The following is a 23,419-nucleotide window of genomic DNA, read 5'->3' on the forward strand; positions in this document are numbered from 1 at the left end:
GTCTCTTTCAAAGAAATCAGAGCAAAATACGTTTGACACAGACTGTATCATGAACGTGTGTTTATTAATTCGTATTATATATAACAAACAAGGAGGTGTGTGTAACACAACAAGGAATGTATTATCAAATTGCATAGTGGTCCCATTATATCTGTGAGGGGTTTTAGCAGTTATCCCGTCACCTCAGAGATTTGCCATATCAGTTACTGTTTTGTCCGTCCATACGTCAGTATATAAGGACGCAATTATAAAGCTGTAGATTTACTCAATACAGTGTTATACGAAAACACAATTGTGATAAGATAAGATAACAATGAAGACAGAGATTTTTATTCTACGGTTCCTTCTTCAAGTCCTAAAGTTCTCTTCCGGGATGTTGCCTGGCACACACTTGTTTACGGGCGTTACTCGCTTTCTGCTCTTGACACGGCAAATCCTGGCAGTAATCAAATAGATCATTACTCAAGGTGAAAAGACCCACGTTATGCTTATGTGTGGATGTGAATATTTTCCTAATATATAGTTCTAGGAATAATTAGCACTGACAAATCACATGTTATTCCCCTGGGGAATCGAACCCGTGTCTTCAGCGTGACGAGAGCGAACGCTTTAACCACTAGGCTACCTGATACACGATATTGGATGACAGATGACGCAGATGGTAGTATAGATATTCACCACCGTTCAGCAAAGACCCCAGTCATTATATGTATATATGGTTGGAATTAGAAAAAAGTCTCGTTGAAATGTGTTATTATTATTTTTAACAAAATAGGCTCATTGGCTCATTGGTTAATTGTTTTAAGTAAATAAATCTCTGGCTAGCAGTAAATAATAAGACCTGAAAACAAACAGTACCATGATCCTTTTTTGCAGACATAAATTGGTATTGGTTGTGGCATTCCATTAAATGACCCGGCTTTGTTAATAGACATGGGATAAGCGCCAACATTCTCCACGAACAACCGGTCCCCGATTTCAAGCTCCGGTAAGTGACACTCCTCGAAAAGGATGTCGTCACCTGCACATGTCTGTCCATAGACAGTGGACTTGAAGGTCACCGAGGTCCGTGGAGCCTGGAACAGAAATACTGAGGAAGTAGCTGCAGTATGTGTTTGTGTGTGCCGTTCATGTGAGTGCATGTGCATGTTCAGTCGCATAAATGTAACGCAGAGCCTGGCTAACCTGAACTCGTCACTGTCGTGGATACAAAGGTTGCGATAATGTCATGTGTTCCTTCCACAAAAATTACTTTTCCCAATATACAATTCATTGTATACATCATGTTCATAGTTAGTGGGCAACTATTTGATTTTCGGAAAGGGGTGGGAACACATTAGTTCCGCCAGTTTTATAGATTGAGATAAATTACACACCACACGCATAGTAGGGATTATAAAATGTACTATGTTCTTTCACACAGTGTCCTATTCAAATACTGAGAACCTCAATCTTACTTCAAAACCACTTTCATTAAATCTGACCTGACCCATGCTGTTAAAGTCAAATGGTACTAGGGTCTGACCTATTTAGAACCAGATGGTTTGGACAAAAAGCCTTGGCTTGGAGTCCCTTAGCCAGTATGGTGTTGTATTATACACCTTTCAAGGAGGGTATCGGTTTCTTTATACAAAATGTCCCTTGCCATTATCAGCAAGACGTACAGAATGAAGGTCCTTGGTATCAGCAACAGATGTCCCTCCACATGGAGCTGCTGGGCCTGGGAGGTGGCTCCGAGCATGGCCTTAAGGTCACGGTAAAACTAGGAGTCCAGCAGTGAGAAGCTCTTTTGGCTTAAAGTACAGCAGCATGTGAGGCGGCTTCTAATGGTTGGAAGATTAATGCAGTGCTCTGATCACCAGGCACTCTGATCAACCGCACCAGGCAACGGCAACAAAGAAGGACAGAAACTCAAGAGGTCAGTTCTTCGTTTGAGATGCTGGAATGTTCGCACCAATATGACTGGATTGTAACCTCTCGATCATCACTGTCCTTGGATGCTGAGGTCATCAAGCGTATCCTGTGGTGTCCATCGGCAGCCCCACACTAACGAAGAGCGTGTCGGTGAACAGGAAATGGGCAAAACGGACAATTCATAGCTCGGTCACGTCCGTTGCATGCAGGACGGGACAGTATCGTTTGTTTTGTTAGTTCGAAGGACAACTGTAACCCGGAAAAAGGACGTCCTGTATGGCACAGTCGCCTACAGCTACCAGAAAACACTTTCAAATACGACCGCAAACGGGACTTAGGGTAACTGGATGTGGCGAGGTGGAAGAAATCGCCGATGGGACGACTTGCCTTAAGAATACGATGTTTCTTAATTAACTTACAAAATAACAAGTTCTTAGCTCCCTAACATTGAGAAACAAAGCTTAACTCAAAGCAAATGCAGATCAGGCCCTGCCTCTCCATAAATATATCAATAGGCCCTTTCCAACCATTATCAACCTACCTCGCGTATAACTGGTCATCTCAAACAGTCTTTTCAAAATCGTATCATATGGTTACACTATATAATCAAGGATGTGTATTGTAAATTCCCTGGATGTGAATTGTAAAGTGGGTTCCCAGACCTTTGCTGTGACTTTGCACTGATCATTTCTAAACCTAGGATATTATTCATGATTGATACAACTTTGTCTTGCTATCACTGATCGTAAAATATCACAATATTGAAAACTTCCAATATATAGTGGCAGAACTGGTTTCGAACCCGCAACACTTCGCTCTCATGCTTGGCGGTTTTATCCTCTAGGCTACGAAGGATTGCTGTGAAGAATGATATTGTTTGTCAGTATGAACCATGCGTTCCTCATAAGACGGGTACAGCGGGCAGCGCACGTGCAGAACACGGGTAGCACGTGCATTGCGCGTGCAAGGCAAGGTGTTGGCTGCCAGTCGCATCTCCGTTGACTCCGGCTGAACCATCATTTGGGGGTTGTCCCATTAATGTTGTTATGCTCGGGGCGTATTGATGTCGATCGTTATATATTATTTTAAAAGATATTTTACTAAAAAATTGTTGATAAGTAGGAGAAACCACTCCCACTGGGGGTTACTTGAGATCGTAAACCTGAGAGGAGGGAACATCCTTCGGGTCCTCGGGCTGTTCCCTCCTCTCAGGATTCACAATCTCTAGTAATCCCTCGTCGTGGTGTCTCCTATACATAGAACATGATGTGATTACAATCTCTTCTACTTTTGTGGTTCGAGAGCAGCAATACTCGGTGTTTGTTACCCTCCCTGTCATCAGTGTTCCTCTATGTTTGGTGCTAGAGGATTCAATTTTACACTAGCTATAAAATGTATTATGCATTTCATCGTATACACGATTTTTTCAGATGCGAAAGGTTTCTAAATAGTGTGTTATATTCATACATTTAGCAGCGATGGTGCTTCAGCCCTGCAGCATCTTTTGAAGGTTCTGTTGAAGGTTCCAAAGACGCTGTCATTCACGAAGTATATGTACTCGTCTTCATCTTCACCTGAAGTCAGACACTCATTAATGTATCATAGTTCTTCTCAAGCCCTTGTGCGCTAAAGTATTATGAATTTGCAAACAAAATGATGCAAATTCAAAATGTTACTCCTGTTTAATGTTCCACTGTTTGCTCATGTGAAAACTTTACTGCCTCTGCATGTATTTCTAACGAGTGGCAGCCGTTGGAAAGAATACGCGCACCTGTTCGTGAACATCTGGTATGATCACCACGTAATAGTGATTTTTTATCCCTTTAGTTTAATTGTGTTCAATAGCGAAGAACCAACCATGCCTGATCTTCCTTCCTATAACTGTTATGACCAAGGTCGCACATGACGTCACAAAGTAGCGGCCAGGCTCCGCTATGACCCGAACTCCTCTTTCTTCAGGAAAGTATTCATCTAGGCCCTTGTTGAGATGTCTTGCAACCTGCACACAATAAACACAAGTTTACATCCCTTTCCTTTTATATAGTACTAGGGTAGGGTCTATACACCTATATGCCTTTCTAACGCTGTTTCTAAGCGTGACACGCCCCTGTGCCTCTTACGACAAGCATGGGTTGTTCAAGACCAATTTTAACCAGGATCTTCACGGGTAGCTCCCGTTCCTAAATAGAAAAGTAATTCCAGTAGATTGGAAAGAACTATACACACTTTGTTTACGTTTGCCTGTAGGTAATGTGACGTTACCTCTTCAAATTCCACCGGAGGTGTCTTATGTCCAAAGATGCCCCCTCCAACATCCAAGACACTCATGGAGATGTTGAGTTCAGAGGCTATTTGGAACACCCTGTCAGCTCTCTCTATAGCGTCAATGAAGACACGGCCGTCCACGATGCCACTTCCAACATGGAAACTGCATGCAGTGAAAATGGAATATGCTGAGGTATATCATGTTTAAAGGTAACAGCTTTTTAGAGTTTCATTTTATGTTTGATATGTTTTTCTTTGTCAAGAATAATCTCTCGGATTAGCAAATCAACACCTGATTTTCTCCAAGAAGTTTAACTTGAGCAAGAGCTCTAGTCATCTTATGCCATCGACCAACAACCATGATTTACCCACTTGAAATAGGAAAAATTGTTTCATCGCTTCAGATTAAGATCTCAAAGACTCCGAGTGACAAAAACCTCTACAAGACTGTATGACAAAAGTGATGACTTTGCAATGGTCAACTACTGTCGTGGATTATTCCAGCACCTCCGACCTTTAGTCTCTAACTTTCACATATTTGAGGTACAAGCGGGCAAGTTCTTTCAAAGCAGATTTCAAAGGGTCGCACGACTCTTTGATCAAGGTTACACCATCCAAGAACTTAGTAAAGCTCGGAAACAGTTTTTTGGCAGACAAATGGAGAATATTTCCAAATTTGATCAAACAGTGCCAAAGATGATTCCGGACGCAATTCCTTAATTTGATTTTTATCATATATTCCCTTGTGTTTTCATGTGAACAGTTGGCTTGTACATTTGGCAGTGTAGGACACGGTCACTGCTTTGTACACCTTGTTTTCATCCCTATTTCTTAACAGCAGCTATTTTCAACTCAATATATTTTGCAAGCTTTAGAAGTACCTGACTCCCACCACATTCAGTCGCATGCTCTTGGCTTTCCTGAGGAGATGGTGGACTTCGTCCTCTTCACATCCATACTGGACGCTAAGGTGATGTTCCACTTCATATTTGTCGGAACTCTTGATTCTCAGCAGTAATCTAAATGTGTACATCAAGTACAATACATCAGTAAGATAATGAATTGATTAATTGAGATAACTCGTAAACTTGTTTTAGTAAGGAACTTATGCAAAGTCCAGTTTAGCCATATTATAGGTACAGGTTTGTCCTGGAATACGATTAAGCTGTAAAAAGAGATTGAAATAAAATGTACCCCCAATCACCCTCATTGATATATTCCTTAGATTATTTTATCAACAAAAAATTCTTAGAATTTATATTCATTTATGGATAATGGATTGTCAGGTATTTTGAAATAAAAGTAAGTGGTCTGAATAGTTTGAAAACAAGAGAAACATGCATTGGAGCAATGCAATCCATGTTTAGAAAGTTGGAATATTATTTCTGCTAAATCAGCCGATGATCTGCATCACATTACATATTGCAATATTTTCTTGATTTCAGGAAATACGTCCAATCAAAAGAGCAAAATAATCCTTTTATATATTCAGATGTCTTGCAGTATTTGTTTATGCAAAAATAACATTGAGTTCAACAATCGATTACGGTTATTAGGATATAGATAATTTGGTGGTATTGCTTTGTTAGGTGTGCGTGTACAAAAAGCGTTTGAAATGGATGATAATGGTTTACTTCGCACTCAGAAGATCAACAATTAAAATGCTATTACATTTCAGAGTACAAACCTTAATGCCACTCCCATAACTATAAACGTTCTATACAAGTCTGATAATATACGTTCTGAAAACAAGATTATTTTGTTAAATATTTTACATTAGTTATATTTAACATTTCAGTGAGTGGGAATCAAACTCCAAATGCTTGGTGATAGTTACATGAATGCGTACATGAACACTTGAATGCGTTAAGAATCACATTCTTTTTATTTTGAACGTGGTATTGTAAACGTAATTAATGTTTTTGCAATAATTGTACAAGGCTCCGTCTTAATGTACCTTGTCTCGTCGAATTTGGTGACAAAACGAAGGCATTGTCAATGGTCTTCAAACTCACTCAGAAATGTTAAATGTTGTATTTCGCTGTCTTCCTATATACATTCATTCCATGATATGTACATCTTGGACAGGTTCCTCTCTCTCCTACAGTTCTTCAAATACGTTACTATTCTGAGATTCGAACCCGTCATCATAATGATGCTGCCTACAGTGCCCAGTAGCCTGATTTGACACTTTGTCCCTATTATACTAGTTACTTTTTCCCAATCTATCTAATATTCAAAACAAATTTTTGATTGTAAATGTATATGCGAATATATGGAATATTTATACTTACTACACTTTCCTTCTGCATTTTAAGGGCAGTGTTGTTTTTGTTTTGGGTTTTTTTTTGGTTGATGCTTTTTGTATTGGTTTTTATTTTTATTTATATGTTTATATTTATTCTATTTTTTCTATTTTTTAAATTTTATTTGGGGGGTTGGTTTGATTCATTTTTTGTTTTGCACTGTCCTTCTGTATTTTAAGGGCAGTGTTGTTTTTGTTTTTGTTTTTTGTGGTAATTTTTGGTTGTTTTTGTATTGGTTTATATGTTTATTTTTATGTTTATGTTTTTTTCTGTTTGCTTTTTTTATTATTATTATTTGTTTGTTTGATTTTGGGGGGTGGGGGTTGTTTTTGTTTGTTTGTTTTTTTTGGGGGGTTGTGTTTTTGTTGTTTGGGGTTTTTTAGGGGGTTGTCTCTTCGTGTTCCACATTATAAATGTTTTTTTGTAATCTGGCCTCAGTATGGTTGAAACACATTAAATAAATTTAACTGATTCAGTTCATTGACCCAATCCTCCTCCTAATACCACTGAGTGTTGATGTACTTTAGTGACAGCTTGACTGATGAGATGTTGCAGTGTAACACTGAAGTTGTCAGTTTGTTCATTGATGTCAGTGTATTGACACACCTGGCATTAGGATGTAGCGGCTTCAGTTTGTCCAGTTCATCCTCGTTATCAAACGCAACCAAATCAACGCCCATCTGTGCCGCGTATCTAATGTCGGTGGTATGTTTGACACTGTGTGAATACACTATGCGGCTTGGTCCAACTCCCATGTCAAGAATAGTCGACATTTCACCCTGAAAATACCATAGCAATCGATTTCCATTATTTAAAAATAATCCGACATTTTCAGTTACGAGCAGGCGGATTTAATGACTTTAGTTTATAGGCAAATATAACACATTGTATATAAATTTATAACAAAAGAGAAATCACAAGACTGTAATCCTACCCTGCTGGCACAGTCGAACGAGGCACCTAGGTCAGCCAAGAGAGAGAGGATCTGAGGATTGCTGTTACTCTTGACAGCTGAAATACAGAGATCGATCAGCAGGTATTCCGGCGATTTATAACAGTAACTTAAAAACGTCATCAGGAGCTACAATAGTGAGTGAGTTTAGTTTTACGCCGCTTTTAGCAATATCACGACGGGGGACACCAGAAATGGGCTTCACACATTGTACCCATGTGGGGAATCGAACCCGAATCCGAGCCTGAACCCGAACCACTAGGCTACCCCACCGCCCCAGGAGTACAAATAATCATCCATGCCTCATGCGATATCCGTAAATATTTAAGGACGACTTCATTAAATGGAATAGTTTTTCATAATAGTGTTTTAGAGCAGCATTGCCAACAACGGCTAAACATACATGTCTGAAATGCTGTAAATTCTAAATTCAACCGTCACCCACAGAAGTGCTTCAATTTGGTCTTAGCCTTTCACTGTAAAAGATATATAATTTTCTTAAAGACGTCATTCAACAACAAACCTTCACACATTTTTCTAGAATAAAGTAGAATTACGTTATTCCTTGACTTACCTCATACTCGCATACCCAAATATAACTTAATGACACATTATAAGTGTGAAAGTAATATGTGTCTTATCAAAACACATATTACATAAACAGTTTTCGACAAATAGTACAAGTTGTTGGGCAAGACCGACCTCAACACTGGTATTCGAGTCAACATTAGGAAATAAACAGGAAATCATTTGCCGTATTAGCTATCACTTCCAGTCTGATAATATCACTTACCGCTCAGGAAACATTCGCAATGCAGTCTAACTTTTAAACGGAAATTTCTCTTGTCTCTCACTAGATTACTAAAAATTGTTTTAAGTAAATTCCGTTTAATGACATGATAAGCCACAGTTCAACACAAGCTTACTTTACGGGAATAGTATGCACTTTCTGGATCAGCGTCCTTGACCCCTCGATTTCAGCCAATCACATAATTATTTCTACTTGGCAATCTTGCTGCTTGTTATTGCAAACACTTCACACAACTCTTGGTTCCGTATACAGAGAAACTGAGCTAGCAAAACACCAGGGTCTAGATTTTTCGAAGCTCTCTTGGCGCCAAGATAGTCGTAAATTAATGTTAATGTATGGCACTTTACGACTATCTTGGCGCTAAGAGAGCTTCGAAATTTAGGCCCAGATGTTTTGGAACCTTCGTTGTCAACACCAAGAAGGACATTAGTGTTTAACTGACATTACCACTACATACATAATATGTACAAAAAACAACGGCAGAAAAATGCTACTTTCTTGAAACTCGACAAACATACTTTGTTAATGAACTTCCCCTCCCAACCCTCTCATGAAGGATGACGTTTTTCATTGACCTTAAAGAGTCTGTATTTGTTTGATGTTCGACGCCGCACTTCAGCTATGTTCCAGCTGGGAGGGCTGTCTGTAAATAATGGAGTCTGGACCAGACAATGAACAGTTTGAACATCGATCTATTATTATTATTATAGGATATTTATATAGCGCACATATCAACACACTCAGTGTATGCCTGGGCGCTGGTATTTTTCCCTCGATCATTGGATGTCAATCTCAACGGCTCATCGCATTATTAATCTCAACTCCCTGGGGAGTATACAACTCTACGCAATTGGAATACGATGACATGTGTCAACCAAGTCACACGACACCGTTAGTCGCCTCTTTACGACAAGCAGTGGTTGCTGAAGGAGTTCACGGTTATTATTATTTACCTTCAGTCTCACCTTTCAACCGGGCACCATGATATGACAGTCTAAGTAAACTTAGGCTTAGTATTATTCGTTACACTGCTATACTGGAGTCTAACAAATCCTAGAAGAAGGTTGCGTCAGCTTTAATCTTGAGCGACCTTATGACCGTCCAATCAAACGCCGACGGCCGAACGGATTTAACCAATCAGACAAATCCATTTGTTAGGTTTCGCGGGAAATACAAAACAGTTTTAGGATTTTCTTCCCTGTCGCTGACGCTGATCCTGTCAACAAACGAAAATCCCCAAAAAGACATTACAGATATTTGACCTGGTTACTATTACTTATATTTCCGCAAGATGACATCCTGGAATAGTGACAAAAACGCCATTTTCAGCGACTGTTTACTCCATTATGCCGTCCTCCATGTGTATCACTCCGGAAGCGATCGTGCGGAAATTAGCATTCGGAATCGTTCGAGTTTTTAGGTAAAGTTTCAAACGCTGTATGTGCGAATGTTAACTTTTTAGGTAAGCTGTGTTCTGATTGGTCCAGTCAAAAGGTTAGCTGGACGACTTCTCTACTTAGGTTTGTTAGGACCTCCAGTATAGCACTGTAACGAATAATACTGAGCCTAAGTTTACTTAGACTGCATGAAATGAATAGCTTATACAAACATGTTTTTGATAGATGATTAAACAGACCGGAAGTACGCTGAAAGGTGAAAATAATGCTTAAAGTACAGAACCTATGATGTGTACTTTTCCATTATGCAAATGAGAATCACATGGTGGGGGTATCACACGTTCACGTGCGTGTTAACGATACCATAATAATCGTCACTTAATCTTAGAATCTAAATCGAAGTAAATACATGCACATACTGCACAGCTGTGTACAAAACATACATATTTTACTTTGCAAGTCAACCGTGAGATGCTTAAAGGATGAACAGTTATGTATATCACCATGCTTTTGCATGAAAGGATACGAAGCAGGAATACACAATGTGTTTTAAGAGAGGTAAAATATGTTCCATTTAACAACACTTTCTCCGTAGATCGCTGACTTCGTGTGCTGGCGATTAGGTGCCTCGCACTGCGAGTGTGGGTTAGGAATTCACAAAACCCGGGGCCCCGTTCCTCAAAAGCGATCGTAACTCCTCGGAGAGGATCGTAACTCATATTCTTAACATAGACTTCTACGACAGTCGTAGCACTACGATCTTTGTGGATCGGGACCCAGCTTCATAAAGCGTTCGTAACTTTACGACCTGTCGTAAGTAGGTTATCATAGGCTAATGAATGTCGTAGCACTACGAACGCTTTGTGGCTCGGAACCCAAGTTGGTGCTCAACATATACAGCATTAAAATCTGTACTTCACTGAGAAAGCAGTAATCCTACATGTAACAGATGTTAGAAATGAATGATTTAAATCAAGCGGATATTTTCAAATGATTCTGAGTCAACATTGATAATACTTTTAAATCAGTAACTGATGTGACATCACCTTCGCAAAGATTGATTGCAGGGATTTTCTTCGATTCTGGCCAAGTGCTTTTGGCAGACAAACTGTAGAGAAATCTTGATATAATTTGTTGCTTGATTTATTTCTTACTGCACACATATACTGGGGGTTTGTTTATTGAAGTTAGAGTCTTTAGGTCGAATATCTTCCTCTGAACAGCAGTCTAGCAATATTCCGGTACTGAAGAACTATTTGTCATACAATTTAATCAATGTTAATATTGCTTGGTAATTGTATTCCACATACCAAAGTGTGGTTTCACCCCTTGGGAGGTGCTTGAGCCCATCTGTCCATCTTCTGCATGACATCGCCCAGATCAGTGCGACATAGAAGGCAGATCCGAAGTGTTTATCCTTGGGAACAGAGAAATCAACATTCTTGTACATGTGGACAAAACAATACTTCCTCTCACAATAAGAATAATATAGAGATATATAGGCCAGAATACCACGTAGTAGGCAAGCGTCCTCGTATTCTTTAACTATAATAGTTCAGGGCGAAAGTGTGTTTTATTACACTATACATGGTGGTAGAGCGAACTGTATTTCTTAATTACACTTTTTCAGTTGAGAACAGCTTCCAGTTCATTTTGTTGGGTTGAGCCCCACTCCGGGATCCGAGCTCGTTACATTTGACCACTCTTTTGCATGCCATTGTGTATTCAAACGTGACTCTAACTCACACCCTTACAACAATGGTCACCCGTTTATTTTGTTTTTGGTTTTCTTTAAATTTATTTTGTAGTTGTTGTTTTATTGTTTGTTTGTTGTTGTTTTTTTGCTTTGTTGGTTTTTTTGTTGGGATGGGTGGTGGGGTGTTTGTTTTGTTGTTTGTTTTCGGGGGTTTTTGTTGGGGAAGAGGAGAATAACAGTTTAAGAAGAGAGTATTTTTCCAAGAATACTATTCCCCTTCCAACATCTTACTGCCTCGTAGGCCTCTACTGCCGCTAGGGTCAGTTACGGACCCCTAATTGCACAACCTGTGACCTTCCGTAGGTCTTCAATCCCACTGCGTTGTCAAACCAGTGAGTATTGGGTGAATGAAGGGGTTACATCGTTTGAGTAGCAATATTCCAGCAATATGACTTTAGGGGACACACCAGAAATGCAGCTCACACATTGTACCCATGCATGGGTTGCCAAACATCTCGAGGGACTAACAGGGTGAGGCTCGGTGATCTGGCTGATGCATCCCTGTTCATCAATGGTATTATTTCTGGTTTACACGTGATCTGTCTACCATGCTAATGCAGCTTCAATATTGCTGAATGCGGCATTAAACAACAAACTACAGTCTTGTCTGTGGTAATCTGACTTTTAAAACATGAATCATAATTTCTTTACATGCGTATACACAGCTTGTAAAAAGTACCTTTTTCTTTCTTTTTGTAAGTGAACTCTCGTTATTATGTCTTTGATGTCTTCACCGTCTTCATACAGAGTACACGGTCCATGCTTCTGCAGCCTATCCCTGCGAGGGTCTGAAACCACTCTTGTAATGTAGTAACCCTTGGGACTGGTGTATGAAGGTCCGGAAATCAATCTACAGATGGTGGCAAAATCAAAATGTTAATTCCTGTTTAATGTTCCACTGTTTACTCATGTGAAAACTTTACCGCTCTGCATGCGCTTCTAACGAGGGCAGCCGTTGAGTGACCATGTACCTGTCGTGAACATCTGGTATGATCACCACGTAATAGTGATTTTATCCCTTTAGTTTCTAATTGTGTTCATTAGCGAAGAAACCAACCATGCCTGATCTTCCTTCCTATAACTGTTATGACCAAGGTCGCACATGACGTCACAGTAGCGGCCAGGCTCCAGCCACGACCCGAACTCCTTCAGGAAAGTATTCATCTAGGCCCTGTTGAGATGTCTCTGCAACCCGATGCAATAACAAACATGCTTTCATCCCTTTCTCTTTATATAGTAATTAGGTAGGGTCTATACACCTATATGCCTTTCAACGCTGTTTCTGCATACGCCCCTGTGCCTTTACGACAAGCATGTTGTTCAAGACCACTTTAAATTCAGGACTGCTACGCAGTCTTGCCCCTAAATAGAAAGCAATTCCAGTAGATTGGAAAGAACTATACACACTTTGTTTACGTTTTGCCTGTAGGTAATGTGTGACGTTACCTCTTCAAATTCCCACCGGAGGTGTCTTATGTCCAAAGATGCCCCTCCAACATCCAACATACCTGGTGGAGATGTTGAGTCTAGAGGCTACTAAACACCCTGTCAGCTCTCTTATAGCGTCAATGAAGACGGCCGTCCACGAGATGCCACTTCCAACATGGAAACGTATGAAAAGGAACAGCTGAGGTATACGTTTAAAGGTAACAGCTTTTGTATGTCAATTTTATGTTTGATATGTTTTTGTCAAGAATAATCTTCTCGGATTAGCAAATCAACACCTGATTTTCTCCAAGAAGTTAACCATGAGTCAACACTTATGCCATCGACCAAATAAACCATGATTTACCCACTTGAAATAGGAAAAATTGTTTCATCGCTTCAGATTAAGATCTCAAAGACCTGAGTGATAAAACCTCACAAGACTGTATGACAAAAGTGATGACTTTGCAATGAATAAATCTACCGTCGTGGATTATCTGCAAATTCTCCGACCTTTAGTCTCTAACTTTCACATATTTGGTACAAGCGGGCAAGTTCTTTTCAAAGCAGATTTCGTGCGTCGCACGACTCTTTGACTAAGGTTACACCATCCAAGAACTTAGTAAGCTCGGAAACAGTTTTGTAGCATAAATGGAGAATATTTCCAAATTTAATCAAACAGCGCCACATGACTCCACGCAATTCCTTAATTTGATTTTTTATCATATATTCCCTTGTGTTTTCATGTGAACAGCCATTGGTACATTTGGCAGTGCACACGGTCACTGCTGTACACCTTGTTTTCATCCCTATTTTAACAGCAGCTATTTTTCAACTCAATATATTTTGCAAGCTTTGTATACCTGACTCCCCACCACATTCAGTCATGCTCTTGGCTTTCCTCTGAGGAGATGGTGGATTTCGCCTCTTCTTGACATCCATACTGGACGCTAAGGTGATGTTCCACTTCATATTTGTTTGAACTCTTGGATTCTCAGCAGTAATCTAAATGTGTACATCAAGTACAATACATCAGTAAGATAATGAATTGATTAATTGAGATACCCAAACTGCTTTTTAGTAAGGAACTTAAAGTTCAGTTTAAATATGGCCATAGGTACAGGTCATCCTAAATACGATTAAGCTAAAAGAGATTGAATAAAATGTACCTAATCAATTTCATTGATATTCTCTTAGATTTATTTCTGACAAATGCACCTTTAGAATTTATATTCATTTATGGAAGATAATGACGTCAGGTATTTGAAATAAAAGTAAGTGGTCTGGAATAGTTTGAAAACAAGAGAAACATGCATTGGAGCAATGCAACTCATGTTTAGAGTGCTGGAACTATTTACTAAATCAGCCGATGATCTCACTACTACATATTGCACATTTTCTGATTTCAGGAAATACGTCCAATCAAAAGAGCAAATAACTTTATATATTCAGATGTCTTGCAGCATTTGTTTATGCAAAAAAATAACATTGAAATTCAAATAATCGATTGATGGCTATTAGGATATAGATAATTGCAGTATTGCTTTGTTAGGTGTGTGTACAAAAAGCGTTTTGAAACATGATAATGGTTTATTTCACTCAGAAGATCAACAATTAAAATGCTATTACTATACAAACCTTAATGCCACTCCCATAACTATAAACGCTCATAAGTCTGATAATATATGTTCTGAAAACAAGATTATTTTTGTTAAATATTTTACATTAGTTATATTTAACATTTCAGTGAGTGGGACCCAACCCAAATGTTTTCATGATAGTTGAATGAGAACACTGAATGCGTTAAGAATCACATTCTTTTTATTTTGAACGTGGTATTTCTGTAAACGTAATTACTGCTTTTTGCAATAATTGTGACAAGGCTCCGTCTTATCGTACCTTGTCTCGTCGAATTTGGTGACAAAACGAAGGCATTGCCTAATGGTCTTTCAAACTCACTCAGAAATGTTAAATGTTGTATTTCGCTGTTCTTCATACATTCATTCCATGATATGTACACATCTGAATGTATTCTCTCCTACAGTTCTTCAAATACGTTACTATTCTGAGATTCGAACCCGTCATCATAATGATGCTGCCTATGCGCCCAGTGTAGCTCAGATTTTTGACATCGTCCTATTATACTACATTTTTCCCAATCTATCTAATATTCAAAACAAATTTTGATTGTAAATGTATATGCGAATATGAACATGATACTTTCATCATACCTTCCTCTGCATTTTAAGGCAGTGTTGTTTTTGTTTTGGTTTTTTGGTTGATGCTTTTGCATTGGCCTCTTTTATTTTATTTACATAAGTCATATTTATTCCCATTTTTTCTATTTTAAATTTCGTCTGTATTGGTTTGATTCATTTTTGGTTTTGAACGTCCTTCTGCATTTTAAGGGCAGTGTTGTTTTTGTTTTGCTTTGTGGTAATTTTGGCCATTTCGTATTATTTATATGTTTATTTTATGTTTATGCTTTTTCATTTGCCTTTTATTATTATTATTTGTTTGTTTCATCTGGGGGTGCCGCTTTGTTTGTTTGTTTTTTGGGGCTGTGTTTCTTGCTGTTTCTGGCTTTTTGAAATGTCTCTTCGTGTTCCGTTTACTATAAATGCTTTTTGCAATCTGGCCTCAGTATGGGTTGCCATTACTAAATAAATTTAACTGATCTGCCCATTGGACCCAATCCTCCTAATACCTACCTGATGTTGATGTACTTTAGTGGACAGCTTGACTGATGAGATGTTGCGTAACACCAAGTTGCCAGTTTGTTCATTGATGTCAGTGGTATTGACACACCTGGCATTAGGATGTAGCGGCTTCCAGCTTGTCCAGTTCATCCTCGCTATCAAACGCAACCAAATCAACGCCCATCTGTGCCAAGTGCATTCGACGTCGGTGGTATGTTTGACACTGTGAATACACTATGCGGCTTGGTCCAACCCCCATGTCAAGAATAGTCGACATTTCACCCTGAAAATGAGAAATCATTTCCATTATTTAAAAAATTAACTGACATTTTCTTGGGAGTTACGAGCAGGTGATTAACACTCAGGTTTATAGGCAAAATATAACACATTGTATATAAATTTATAACAAAAGTAATCACAAGACGGTAATCCTACCCTAATACACGAACGAGGCACCTAGGTCAGCCAAGAGAGAGAGGATCTGAGGATTGTTGTTACTCTGACAGCTGAAATACAGAGATCGATCAGCAGGTATTCCGGCGATTTATAACAGTAACTTAAAACGTCATCAGGAGCTACAATAGTGAGTGAGTTTAGTTTACGCTTTTAGCAATATCACGACGGGGACACCAGAAATGGGCTTCACACATTGTACCTGTAAATTCGAACCCGAATCCGATTCCGAACCTGAACCACACTAGTTACCCCAATCGCCCCATAGGAGTACAAATAATCATCCATGCCTCATGCGATATCCGGGTAAATATTTACGATCGGACTTCATTAAATGGAATAGTTTTTCATAATAGTGTTTTAGAGCAGCATTGCCAACAACGGCTAAACATATGTCTGAAATGCTGTAAATTTAAATTCAACTGTCACCCTAACAGAAGTGCTTCAATTTGGCCCAGCCTTCGTACTGTAAAGATAGTATAATTTTCTTTAAAGACGTCATTCAACAACAAACCTTCACATTTTTCTAGAATAAAGTGGTGAATGCGTTATTCCTTGACCTCATACTCGCATACCTAAATATAACTTAATGACATTGCAGGTAGGAAAGTATTATGTGTCTTATCAAACACATATTACATAAACAGCTGACAAATAGTACAAGTTGTTGGGCAGCACCGACCTCAACACTGGTGACTATTCAACATTAGGAAATAAAACCATTTGCCGTATTAGCTAATACTTCCAGTCTGATAACATCACTCTACCGCTCAGAAAACATGCGCAATTCAGTTCTAACTTCTCAAACGGAAATTTCTCTTTGTCTCCTCACTAGATTTACTAAAATGATTTTAAGGAATTTCCGTTTTAATGACATGATAACCCACAGTTCAACACAAGCTACCTTTACGGGAATAGTATGCACTTTCGGATCAAAGGTCCTTTGACCCTCGATTTCAGCCAGCCAATCACATAATTATTTCTTTACTTGCAATCTTAAGGTTTGTTATTGCAAACACTTTCACACAACCTTGGTTCCGTATACAGAGAAGTCCGAGCTAGCAAAACCAGGGTTCATGATTTTTTCCTGGCGCCAAGATAGTCGTAAATTAACGTTAATGTATGGCAATCTCTACGACCATCTTGGCGCTAAGAGAGCTTCGAAATTCTAGGCTCAGATGTTTTAACCTTTCGTTGTCAACACCAGAAGGGACATTAGTGTTTAACTGACATTACCTACTACATACATAATATGTACAAAAACAACGGCAGGAAAATGCTAACTTTCTTTGGAAACTCTCGACAAACATACTTTGTTAATGAACTTCCTCCCAACCTCATGGAAGGATGACGTTTTCATTGACCTTTTGAAGAGTCTGTATTTGTCTGATGTTCGACGCCGCACTCCGAAGCTATGTTCCAGCTTGGCGGAGGGCTGTCTTGTAAATAATGGAGTCTGGACCAGACAACGAACAGCTTTGAACATCGATCTGTCCATTATTATTATAGGATATTTATATAGCGCACATAATAACACACTAGTGCATGCTCAAGGTGCCGGTATTTTTTCCCTCGGATCATTGATGTCAATCCTTTTCAACGGCTCATCGCATTATTAATCTCAACTCCTGGGGAGTATACAACTCTCTACGCAATTGGAATACGATGACATGTGTCAACCAAGTCACACGACACCGTTAGTCGCCCTCTCTACGACAAGCAGTGGTCATTGAAGGAGTTCACTTGCCATTATTATTTACCTTCAGTCTCACCTTTCAAATCTGGCACCATGATATGACAGTTCATAAATTTAGGCTTAGTATTGTTCAGCTACACCGCTATACTGGAGTCTAACAAACTTCCAGAAGAAGGTTGCGTCAGCTAATCTTTGAGCGACCTATGATCAGTCCAATCAAACGCGAGACGGCTGAACGGATTTAACCAATCAGACAACTATTTGTTAATTTCGGCGGAACAAACATGTTTCTTTAGGATTTCTTCCTTGTCGCTGACGACCGATCTGTCAACAAACGAAAATCCCCAAACACAGATATTTGACCTGGTTACTATTAGCTTATATTCAGCTGAATACATCCTAATTAGTACATATTTCCATTTTCAGCGACTCGCTTTACCTTCATTAAGTCCTCCATGTATCACCTCGGAAGCGATCAAAAGGGAAATTAGCATTCGGGAATCGTTCGAGTTTTTTTAGGTAAAGGTTCAAAACGCCATGTATGAATGTTAACTTTCTCATTTTAGTAAGCTGTGTTCTGATTTATCAGTCCAAAAGGTTAGCTGGACGCTGACCTTTCTACTTGGGTTTGTTAGACTCAGTATAGCAGTGTAACGAATAATACCTCGAGCCTAAGTTTACTTTAGACTGCATGAATGAATAGCTTTATGCAAAAACATGTTTTGATAGGATGATTAAACAGACAGGAAGTACGCTGAAAGGTGAAAAATAATGCTTAGTGCGCTTTAAAGAACCTATAGAAGGCAGTACTTTTCCATTATGCAAATGAGTCACATGGCGGGGTATCATCACACGTATCGCGTATGGTAACGATACCATAACAACCGTCACTTAACCTTAGAATCTAAATGGCAGTAAATGCCACGCACATACTGACAGCTGTGTACAAAACATACTTTGTTATTTCGCCATCTTACTCTTTGCAAAGTCAACCGTGAGATGCTTAAAGGATGAAGAGTTATACATATCACCATGCTTTTGTGCATGAAAGGATACACGAAGCTTGCTATGGAATACACAATGTGTTTTAAGAGAGGTAAAACATGTTCCATTTAACAACACCTTCCGTAGATCGCTGACTTCGTGTACTGGCGGATTAGGTGCCTGCACTGCGAGAGTGTGGGTTAGAATTCTTAAGACCAAATATCTCTGTTCCTCAAAGCGATCGTAACCCCTGAGGGGATCGTAACTCCCATACTCTTTAACATCATAGACTTACGATAGTCGTCAGCACTACGATCTTTGTGTGATCGGGGACCCAGCTTCCATAAAGTGCTCGTAACTTACGACCCGTCGTAAAGAAGGTTATCATAGGAAGCTAATGAATGTCGTAGCGCTACGAACTTTGTAGCTCGGAACCCAAGTTGGCGTCACCATATTAGCATTAAAATCTGTAACTTCACCGCAGAAAGTGTAATCCCACACGTAACAGATAAACAGAAATGGAATGATTTAAATCAAGCGGATATTTTCAAATGATTTCCCTATCAACATTGATAATAATTTCTTTAAATCAGTAACTGATGCGACGTCACTCTACTTAAAGATTGGATCGTGGTATGATTTCTCTCTGATTTCGTAGCCCAATTGCTTTTGGCAGACAAACTGTAGAGAAATCTGATATGTGTTTAATTGCTTCGATTTATTTCACCACTGCACACATAAACTGGGCATTTGTTTATTGAAGCCAGAGCCCTTAGATCGAATATCTTCCTCTGAACAGGTCTAGCAATACCCCGGTAATTGAAGAACCGTTTGTCATACAATTTAATCAATGTTAATATTACTTTGGCAATTGCATTCCACATACCAAAGTGTGGTTTCACCCTTGGGAGGTGCTTGAGCCATCTGTCCATCTTCTCTGCATGACATCGCCCAGATCAGTGATTACAGAAGGCAGATCCGAAGTGGCTTTATCCTTGGGAACAGAGTATCAACATTCCGGTACATGTGGACAAAAAACAATACCTCCCTCAACAAGAATAATACATGAATATAGGCCAGAATACCAATGCAGTATGGGGCAAGTCCCTGCACTTTTAATCTATAATAGTTCAGTGGCGAAAGTGTGTTTTTATTACACTATACATGGTGGTAGAGCCGAACTGTATTTTAATTACACTTTTCAGTTGAGAACAGCCTTCCAGTTCATTTGTTAGGCTGAGCCCCACTCGGGATCCGAGCTCGGGTTACATTTGACCACTTTGCATGCCATTGTGGGTATTCAAAACGTGACCCTAACTCACACACTTTACAATACCAATGGTAATCATATTTTGTTTTTGGTTTCTTTAAATTTATTTTTGTAGTTGTTGTTTTATTGTTTGTTTGTTGTTGTTTTTTTGCTTTTGTTGGACTTTTGTTTTGCTGGGATGGTGGGGTGTTTTGTTTTTGTTGTTTGTTTTGGGGGTTTTTTGTTGGGGGGAAGAGGGGAATAACAGTTTAAGAGAGAGTATTTTTCCAGATCACCATTCCCCTTCCAACATCTTACTGCCTTCGTAGGCCTCTACTGCACGCTAGGGTCAGTTACGGACCCCTAATTGCAACAACCTGTGACCTTCCGGTAGGTCTTCATTCCCACTGCGTGTTGTCAAAACCAGTGAGTAGTAGTGAATGAAGGGTTACATCGTTTATAGCAATATTCCAGCACATGACTTAGGGGACACCGCAGAAATGGGTTCCACACATTGTACCCATGCATGGGGTTGCTTCATATCTCGAGGGACTTACAGAAGGTGAGGCTCAGTGATCTGGCTGATGCAATCCCCGTGTTCATCAACAATGGTATGATTCTGGTTTACACGTGATCTGTTCACCATGCTAATGCAGCCTCAATATTGCTGAATGCGGCATTAAACAACAAACTACAGTCTTGTAGATCATTTGCTTGGCGTCAAAGGTCAAACTCCTGCAAACACGTTACAGCCCATCGGACGCTAAAGTTAATGGAATATGATCAGTGCACACTTGAATAAAAGACAAAGATGGACACCCACCTACATCTCAAATTGTTGCAGAACTAACACTGTATCATGTTTCAATGTTTGTAGAGTTTCGTGAATAATCCCAGACAGAATGGTCAAAGTCTGATGCATTTGCTTGCAAAAGACAGCTTTGGCCCTAATGTCACTAGCATCTACTGCCAATGTGAAACCTTTTCGAGATTTTTGAGAGTAGGAGAATTCTTTATGCGAATTTGGAGATTTGAACTTTGCATGAACCAGCCAACCCGACTTTGGAAAACAACAACATGACCTAAAATGCAACATGCATGTGCCTCTGTCAATTCACGCTTCATAAATTTTTGTCACTCTTGGCTCAAGAAGGCACGGATCTTATACAGGTGTTGGTCTCACGACATGGAATGAGCGATGACATCGTTACAGACCTCGGCAGCTTCAAGTTGTAATGGCTGTAGTTATAGGAACAATTAAGGGTTTTCAGTAAGTGTATATACGTTTGTATTATCCATATGGTGAAACATAACCGGTGTCATATATATCATATGTGCCGTTACACTTGCTTTCCGTGTTTTACTGCACAAATGTATATTAATAAAATGGATAACAATGACATTTTTACACTTCAGCATGTGTGTCATATGACTTATATGACACCAGCATATTCTGCTTGACTGTGTGGGCTTTTCGACTGCAAGGGATTCACATTATGATGCGACAAATCTGAAAGATCTTTTCTCCGGCGTGAGCGGGCATCTGATTGTGAACTACCTGAGGGAAGGTGATCTGTGTCATAAATTGTAACTGTGTAATGCGAATAACAAACTGCGTGCTTTTGAATTTGGTGCTATGACATTTTCTGTTTTCAAATGACAATGTAAAGAATATATATGTTTTTGAAATAAAACTCATTTGGACTTTGTACTTGAAATGGTTATTGCTGCAGACTTGTTCTCGTCACTCTACGGCTGGAAAAGTGCCGATGTGACGTAAAGCCAGACTCAATTCAATCCAATTCAACTTCGCTTTCGAAGAAAGATAGAGTTAGAGGCTCTAATATTACCATGTGTTATTAACGTTGTGACGTTTATTGTGTTGAATTTTAGTTTTTCAACTGAGTAAGTGCCGGTCCGATTTGGTCATTATTATCACATCATATTGCCTCGCCTTTTGTTCAAGACTACTACTATGTGCTCCTTTAATGACAGTGTCAGTTAGTAAGTGGGTATGATTTTACGCCGCTTTTAGCAATATTCCAGCAATATCACGGCGGGGGACACCAAAAATTGTCTTCACACATTGTACCCATGTGGGGAATCGAACCCGGATCTTCGGCGTGACGAGCGAACGCTTTAACCACTGGGCCACCCCACCGCCCCGTTGACAGTATCAAGGTATTCGTAAACGATTATCTGTAAAACCGCGAAGAGAGAAGTGAAAACAGAAAGTCAATTAGTTCATTACTGGTTTCTATCTACATCTGCTAATCACTTGTATAAACTCTCCCCTTGTGTAAACATACCCATTATCTGTACATCTCACTCTCTTCCACCTCCTGTTTCTTATCCAGTGATGACGACGACAGAAATAAATTCACACAGGTAAAGCAGATTTTGATCTTGATTGTAGCATATTTAATAAAGATATCACCCTAGAAATATGGAAACTGAAAATTAGATATCGTTGATAGCTTTGTTTATTTAGGAATACAATTTCACAGAAATAAAAGAATGGTTACCAGTATTAAAGGAGTAGTAGGAATGCCACAAAAGCGATGTACTGTCTATTGAAGAAAGCACGAAATGTAAATCTACCACTTGATTGTCTCATGTCAGCTGTTGATGTTATGATATCACCAATTCCTTACATACGGATCCGAAAAATGATATCACCAATTCTTACACACGGGTCCGAAAAATGGGGGTATGAGAAATTAGAAATTATTGAAAGTGTTCATTTAAAGTTTCTGTAAATGGCCTCCGGTTTCAGAAAATCCGCCCCAAACTTTATGGTTTATGGAGAATTTGGTAGAGGCCCATTAAATATCAGAATCTATGCTCGTATGTTGTCTTTTGGCAAAATCTCGCATCTAATGAGACGACCAAACTATCTCATGTTTTATACCAATATATTAGTCATGATTATGAACAACACCCTACGGCATACCCTTGGTTACATTCCATTAAACAATTATTAGACAGAATCGGTTTATCTGAAATATATGTACATCCCTCGGCATATTCTACAACGCCTCTAGTTTCAAAAGCAAAGCAAATTCTAACAGATCAGTTTTTCAAAAATGTTAAGAAGATAAACGTTCCAGTTCTAAGGGACTTTATCAACATTTTAAAAAAACACTGGCTTTTGAAAAATATTTTTATTTCCAAAATCTATATATATCCCAATTTTGAAATTTAGAACCTCAAATCTAAACCTTCCGATCGAAACCGGCAGATGGCAGAACATACCGAGAGAAGAAAGATTATGTAAACTATGTAACTGTAATTTAGTTGGTGACGAATTCCATTATCTTTTTAAATGTACATCACTTAATTCCTTCAGGAAATCATTCATCCCCCCAAAATATCACAACTGGGCCAGTTTATCGACTCTTAACAAAGTCATGTCGCCTGCCAATTTTAAACTTAGCAAATGTTTATCACTTTTTATCTCTCACTTGTATAAATTGTTACGTAAATAACTCATCATCATGACGCATGATTGT

The 23,419-nt window shown here is 39.0% G+C and overlaps 1 protein-coding gene across 2 annotated transcripts; it reads right to left on the reverse strand.

Annotated features, from left to right (window-relative positions):
* Positions 1–43: 43 nt before the first annotated feature.
* LOC124275161 (ornithine decarboxylase-like) lies at positions 44–19,636 on the reverse strand. Of its 2 annotated transcripts, none has more exons than XM_046710659.1 (9): positions 19,545–19,636; positions 7,420–7,496; positions 7,092–7,264; positions 5,061–5,198; positions 4,177–4,342; positions 3,772–3,913; positions 3,382–3,488; positions 859–1,076; positions 44–436 (listed from the first exon to the last, which is right to left on the reverse strand). In XM_046710659.1, the coding sequence occupies exons 1-9, from the start codon at positions 19,588–19,590 to the stop codon at positions 349–351; spliced, it is 1,155 nt and encodes a 384-aa protein (XP_046566615.1). In that variant the 5' UTR covers positions 19,591–19,636; the 3' UTR covers positions 44–348. The 2 variants fall into 2 exon arrangements, with proteins under 2 accessions (XP_046566615.1, XP_046566616.1); XM_046710660.1 differs by lacking the exon at positions 19,545–19,636 and adding an exon at positions 10,956–11,059.
* Positions 19,637–23,419: the final 3,783 nt, after the last annotated feature.

This window comes from Haliotis rubra, unplaced genomic scaffold (genome assembly GCF_003918875.1).
Source record: "Haliotis rubra isolate DU_JTF1 unplaced genomic scaffold, ASM391887v1 Scf199, whole genome shotgun sequence".
Taxonomy (NCBI): domain Eukaryota; kingdom Metazoa; phylum Mollusca; class Gastropoda; order Lepetellida; family Haliotidae; genus Haliotis; species Haliotis rubra.